The 5,879-nt window shown below is 46.9% G+C and overlaps 1 protein-coding gene across 1 annotated transcript in view; it reads left to right on the top strand.

The window, feature by feature from the left end:
• The window catches only part of TUFT1 (tuftelin 1), a 48,037-nt gene that overhangs the window by 28,334 nt on the left and 13,824 nt on the right, over positions 1-5,879 (top strand). Inside the window, exons 4-5 of the mRNA XM_003800367.3 lie at positions 2,083-2,148; positions 4,226-4,336. Coding sequence (XP_003800415.1) covers positions 2,083-2,148; positions 4,226-4,336 — 177 coding nt within the window. The remainder of the gene's footprint in view (positions 1-2,082; positions 2,149-4,225; positions 4,337-5,879) is intronic.

Genomic DNA, 5,879 nt, shown 5'->3' with positions numbered 1-5,879 from the left:
AAAAAAAAAAAAATGGTTCTATGATCAATCTTCTTGTAGTCAGAGTTTCTAAAGCAGATAATTAATTCCTAAATCCAAACTTCCCCTAAGTTGATTGTGGTTAATGTGGGTGACACCCATGGTGTAAATGGAAGTCTTCATCTTGCTTCTTCCCAGCCTGTTATGGGATGGAAAGGGCTTTGGGGTTAGGGGTTCACTCCCCTCCCCACAGTCTGGGACATAGACAGTATTGGCAAGTGTTTGTCAGATTGAGCATTTGAATGAGCGTCCTTCCTGGGATGGATAATCCTGGCGTTGTGATTTTTAGCTTTTCCAAAATTTGAGGATAGAAATGTCCTCAGGAGAGTAGAGCTGTGTCTTAATGACTTCACTCTCACCCTCCTTTAGATGCAGAGCTGTATTCCCTTGGTTTGCATTTGGATTTGGGCAGAGTGTCTTTCTCCAGTATCCCTGCCTTCACTCCCCTGGAGGGAATAGTGGCCCAGCAGCTGGTGCCAAGGAAGTTCTTTGTTTTGGGCATGCACTTGGCTATGTGGCTGGCATTTCTTTACTTATGTGTCTTCAGCTAAAGGTAGGACTCTGAGTGCCTGAGCTCACATCAGGTCAGTGGGAGGCACTTTGTGAGGCAGTAGAGCCTATGGGGCTCAGAGATGGCCCCAGAGCCCAGGGACTGTGTCTGTACAATCAGCCATCATGTAATGAATAATCAGACTTTGGTTTGGAAAGAATTGTGACAAAAACTGCTTCCCCGAGATTGTGCTTTGTCAAACCTCGTTAGGATCCCTGGAGGCAAGAGAAGCTGGTTTGTGGCAGGCAGCTGCTTGTCTTCCCCTGGTGAAAAGGAAGGAATCACACGTTTTCCAATCTGCTGAAAGATTTTAGCCAGCGGTTTCTTTCATCCTTACTTTTTTTTTTTTTTGAGACAGAGCCTCAAGCTGTCCCCCTGGGTAGAGTGCTGTGGCATCACAGCTCACAGCAACCTCCAACTCCCAGGTTCAAGCAAGTCTCCTGCCTCCGCCTCCGCCTCCCAAGTAGCTGGGACTATAGGTGCCTGCCACAACGCCTGGCTATCTTTTGGTTGCAGCCATCATTGTTGTTTGGCAGCCCCAGGGTGGATTTGAACCCACCAGCTCAGGTGTATGTGGCTGGTGCCTTAGCCACTTGAGCCGCAGGTGCCGAGCCCATCCTTACTTTTTTTTTGAGACAGAGTCTCACTTTATCGCCCTTGATAGAGTGCTGTGGTGGCACAGCTCACAGCAACCTCAAACTCTTGGGCTTAAGTGATTCTCTTGCTTCAGCCTCCCAAGTAGCTGGGACTACGGGAACCTACCACAACTGTCTATTTTTAGAGACCAGGTCTCGCTCTGACTGAGGCTGGTCTTGTTTTTTTTGGACAGAGTCTCACTATGTCACCCTTGGTAGAGTGCTGTAGTGTCACAGCTCACAGCAACCTCAAACTCTTGGGCTTAAGTGAGTCTCTTGCCTTAGCCTCCCAAGTAGCTGTGACTACACATGCCCACCATAACGTCTGTCTATTTTTTTTTTTCTGTAGTTGCCGTCGTTTGGCTGGCCCGGGTGAGGTTCAAACCTGCCAGTCCCAATGTATGTGGCTGGCTCCCTAACTACTGAGCTATAGGCACTGAGCCTCAGGCTGGTCTTGAACCCATAAGTTCAGGCAGTCCACCCACCTAGGTCTTCTAGAGTGCTAGGATTACAGGTGTGAGCTATTGTGCCCAGACTGGTTTCTTTCCTCCTTGCTAGGTTAGGGTATTTCTCCTTCTCAGGGTCTCAAACACCGCTCCACCCCTCCTGTTTCTGTTCTCCTATGGAGCACTGGAGGTCTTTCCGCCTTGCCCTTCCCTTCTCAGCCTTTTCTACCTCTTTCCTTCCCTTCCTTCTTCCCTCCTTTCTCCCTTTCCTCTCTCTCCTTTCTTTCCTCCCTTCCTTTTTTTTCTTTTTCTCCACTTCCCCTCTCTTCTTTCCTCCTCCTCCTTCTCCCTTTTTCTAAGATTTGAGTCTTAGTGTTTTGAAGCCAGTTGCTTGGGACTGTTTTAACTACCAGTTTTACTTTTCTTTGAACAGGTGATTCTAGAAAAGCCAAATGGGTTTAGTCAGAGTCCCACAGCCGTGTACAGCAGCCCACTTGAGGTAGGTAACAGAGGGGGACACAATGGTGACTCTGCGTAGCCAAGGCAGGGTTCCTCTTCATAGATCTCTTTGTTTATCGAGCTCTGTCTCTCTCTCTATACAAGAGTAATACTTGATGTAAAAATTCAAACAATAGAGAAATAGAAAAAGTCAAAATTCCCCATCTCTAATCCCAGTCCTGGAAAAGTATCTGCTGTTAACATACTGAAATGGGTGAATCCTTCCAGAATAGAGATTTTCTTTCTTTTTTTTTTTTTTTTTTTGAGATGGAGTCTCAAGCTGTCGCCCTCTGTAAGGTACTGTGGCGTCACAGCCCAAAGCAACCTCAAACTCTTAGACTTAAGCGATTCTCCTGCATCAGCCTCCCAAGTAGCTGGGACCACAGGTGCCTGTCACAACGCCTGAGTATTTTTTGTTGTTGTTGTTGTTGCAGTTGTCATTATTGTTTAACTGGTCTGGGCCAGGTTTGAACCCGCCAGCCTGGGTGTATGTGGCTGGTGCCGTAACCACTGAGCCACGGGCACCGCCCTCATAAGATGTTGTCAATTTACGAGACGGGCTTGTGCTAGATCTTTTTTCTGCTTTTTCCTTTTTTAACCCAACAACGTATTTTTAGTCCATTGTTGTAGTAAAGCCTAATTTTGTTTCTACCTCCCTCATGTAGTTTTATCTTACTTTTTGCATTTCATATTATATCTTAGGGTGAAATAACATTTTCATGAAAGTTTTATGTGTCATTAAATAGTCTTATAAGAACATCATGAAATGCTTAATAATTGTGTTCCAGGAGTCTTTTGACACACTTTCACTTGCCCAGTGGCTTAGGTGAGGCTCTGGAGGGATTGACCAGCTAACTTACTAATGCCCATGTATAGGATGTTGTGCTTCTAGCCCCTTTAGATGTGCAGTTTGGATTTTCCCCTTCCTTTGAATCACCATGTTTGGCAAATACATTGTTGGCAACTGATTATAATACCTGGCAGTATCTTCAGACAAGCTCAAAGCCCTGCCAGATATTATCTTAGCTGTCTTTAAGGCAGCCTATCAGGCAGGGTGTTGTAAAGAGTCTTCTCACTGCTTCCCAGATAAAGAAAGGAAGGCACAGGACCTAGTAATACTGCAGTGACTGGGACCCTGTCTCCCTCCTCCCAGCTGAGATCTCTCTGCTCTGGTTGGAGGATATGGCTGCTTCCCACCGTGCATGGAGAGATCTTCTCAGACCCACAGGGAGCTCCTAATTGAAGCCTCTGGTGCCTGTGCAGCAGAGATGGAGCATGTCAGCTCAGCCCCAACCACCAGCCCATAGCTGGGTGTGTCTGGGAGAGAGACTAAGCAATAACCTTGATGAAATAACTTTTCCTACCTTGAATCAGATTCCTGGACTCCTTGGGTGCTTTTGCCCTTAACCTGCCCATCCAGCAGTAACTCTTTATATGCCGATCTAGGTGTCAGGTGCTAAAGATGGTAAAGGTGTACCTTTGGGCACCTGCCCTTGAGATAAGTCCCAAATGGGGGTATGAACCCTGCTCTCAGAGTGGTCTAGTGTGATGGAAGGAAGCAACACACACACATAAAGATAGCATACACATATCTGCCAAGAAATTATTAGTTGACATACGTACAAAATATTATATACGTCTCTACTTGGTAGAGTGCTGTGGTGTCATAGCTCACAGCAACCTCAAACTCTTGGGCTCAAGCAATTCTCTTGTCTCAGCCTCCCAAGTAGCTGGGACTACAGGCACTTACCACAACACCCGGCTATTTTTTAGAGACAGGGTCTCTCACTTGCTCAGGCTGTTGTAGAACCTGTGAGCTCAGGCTGTCCGCCCACCTTGGCCTCCTAGAGTGCTGGGATTAAGGGTGTGTCTTGAAATAATTGGGTGATGTTAGTCTGGCTGAGTTAGAGTGTGAAGGGAGAATGTTTCATTGAAATAACTCAGAATTCTTGGCTGCCTAATGGTAACTTTCCCCTGTGTGATGTTAATTTTTCTGTGAGCATGGAAAATGCTCCCAACCAGTGCTACCAGATAATAAGACGGGTGGCTTTGCCTTACCTTCCCTGCTTTGGCTGCAGGTGGACACCTATACAAATGATGTTGAGAACTTGAGGAAGACCGCAAAGGACTTGCTTGCCAAGCTGCAGGAAACTGAGCGTCAACACCAGTCAGACCGTGTGGCTTTCGAGGTGAGATTTGGGATTTGGGAGAAGGTTCCCCGAGGGACAGGCTACTGGATGGGTGTGCCAGTGACAGCTTGGACGTCACGTCTCTCTGGCTGGGTGCCACTAAAAGGAAAGACAAGCCTTGGAGCCAGGGCACTTGCTGTCTGCTTCTCCCTTCCCTGGACATTGATGGTGTTTACTGGCCATGACTGGACATAGTTCAAAGGTCAGCGCTTGGTTCTCCGCTCAGGTGACACTGAGCAGTGATACTAGTGTGGGACAGCCGGTGATTTAGGAGTCATTTCTGTGTAACATGTTGAGAGTCACTGACTTCTCCAGCTCCTGACAGACAGGAACTGCTGCAGTCAGTGTTACCACTGAGTCCCTCCCAGTGTCTGACACAACACCTGGCATAAGGTTGGTGTTTTGTGTCGGACTTGGTGGCTCATACCTGTAATCCCAGCACTCTGGGAGGCCAAGGCAGGTGGATTGCTTGACCTCAGGAGTTCAAGACCAGCCTGAGCAAGAGGGGGATCCCATCTCTATTAAAAATAGAAAAACTGGGCATTGTGAGGGTGCCTCTAGTCCCAGTTACTCAGGAGACTGAGAAAGGAGGATCACTTGAGCCTAGGAGTTTGAAGTTGCTGTGAACTATGAAAAAAAAATTTTAAATGTGGGTGCTTTGTCAATATGGACTGGATGAGTGCTGTCATCTATTTGTCATAGAACTGTGACCAGGGAGTCAGAGGACTTTTTTTTTTTTTTTTGAGACAGAGTCTCACTCTGTCACCCTGGGTAGAGTGCCATGACATCATAGCTCACAGTAACCTCAAACACTTGGGCTCAAGTGATCTTCCTGCCTCAGCCTCCGGAGTAGCTGGGACTACAGGTGTCCGCCACAACGCCTAGTTATTTTTTTCTATTTTTCGTAGAGACAGGGTCTTGCTCTTGCTCTTGCTTAGGCTGGTCCCAAATTCCTGAGCTCAAGCCATCTACCTGCCTCCCAAGTGCTGGGATTACAGGAGTGACCTCCCTGCAGGAGTCAAAGAACTTGAGCTCTAGTTTTGGCTTTACTATGCAGAACTTTGTAATCTGAAATGAGTATCTTAATTATTGTTATAAAAGGTAATAGTAGGTGGCTCATGCCTGTAATCCTAGCACTCTGGGAGGCTGAGGCAGGTGGATTGCCCTGACCTCACAGGTTTGAGACCAGCCTGAGCCAGAGTGAGACCTCGTCCCTAAAAATAGCTGGTTGTAGTGGCAGGCACCTGTAGTCCTAGCTACTTGGGAGTCTGAGGCAAGAGAATCACTTAAGCCCAAGAGTTTGAGGTTGCTGTGAGCTATGACACCAAAGCACTCTACCAAGGGCAACAAAAGTGAGACTTTGTTTCAAAAAAATAAATAAATAAAAAGTAATAGTATATATATATATATATATTTTTTTTTTTTTTTGAGACAGAGCCTCAAGCTTTCCCCCTGGGTAGGGTGCTGTGGCATCACAGCTCACAGCAACCTCCAACTCCTGGGCTCAAGCGAGTCTCCTGCCTCAGCCTCCCAAGTAGCTGGG

This window comes from Otolemur garnettii, unplaced genomic scaffold (genome assembly GCF_000181295.1).
Source record: "Otolemur garnettii isolate 467f Iridium unplaced genomic scaffold, OtoGar3 scaffold00174, whole genome shotgun sequence".
NCBI classification, from domain to species: Eukaryota; Metazoa; Chordata; class Mammalia; order Primates; family Galagidae; genus Otolemur; species Otolemur garnettii.
This window is presented reverse-complemented; position numbering and strand designations above follow the sequence as displayed.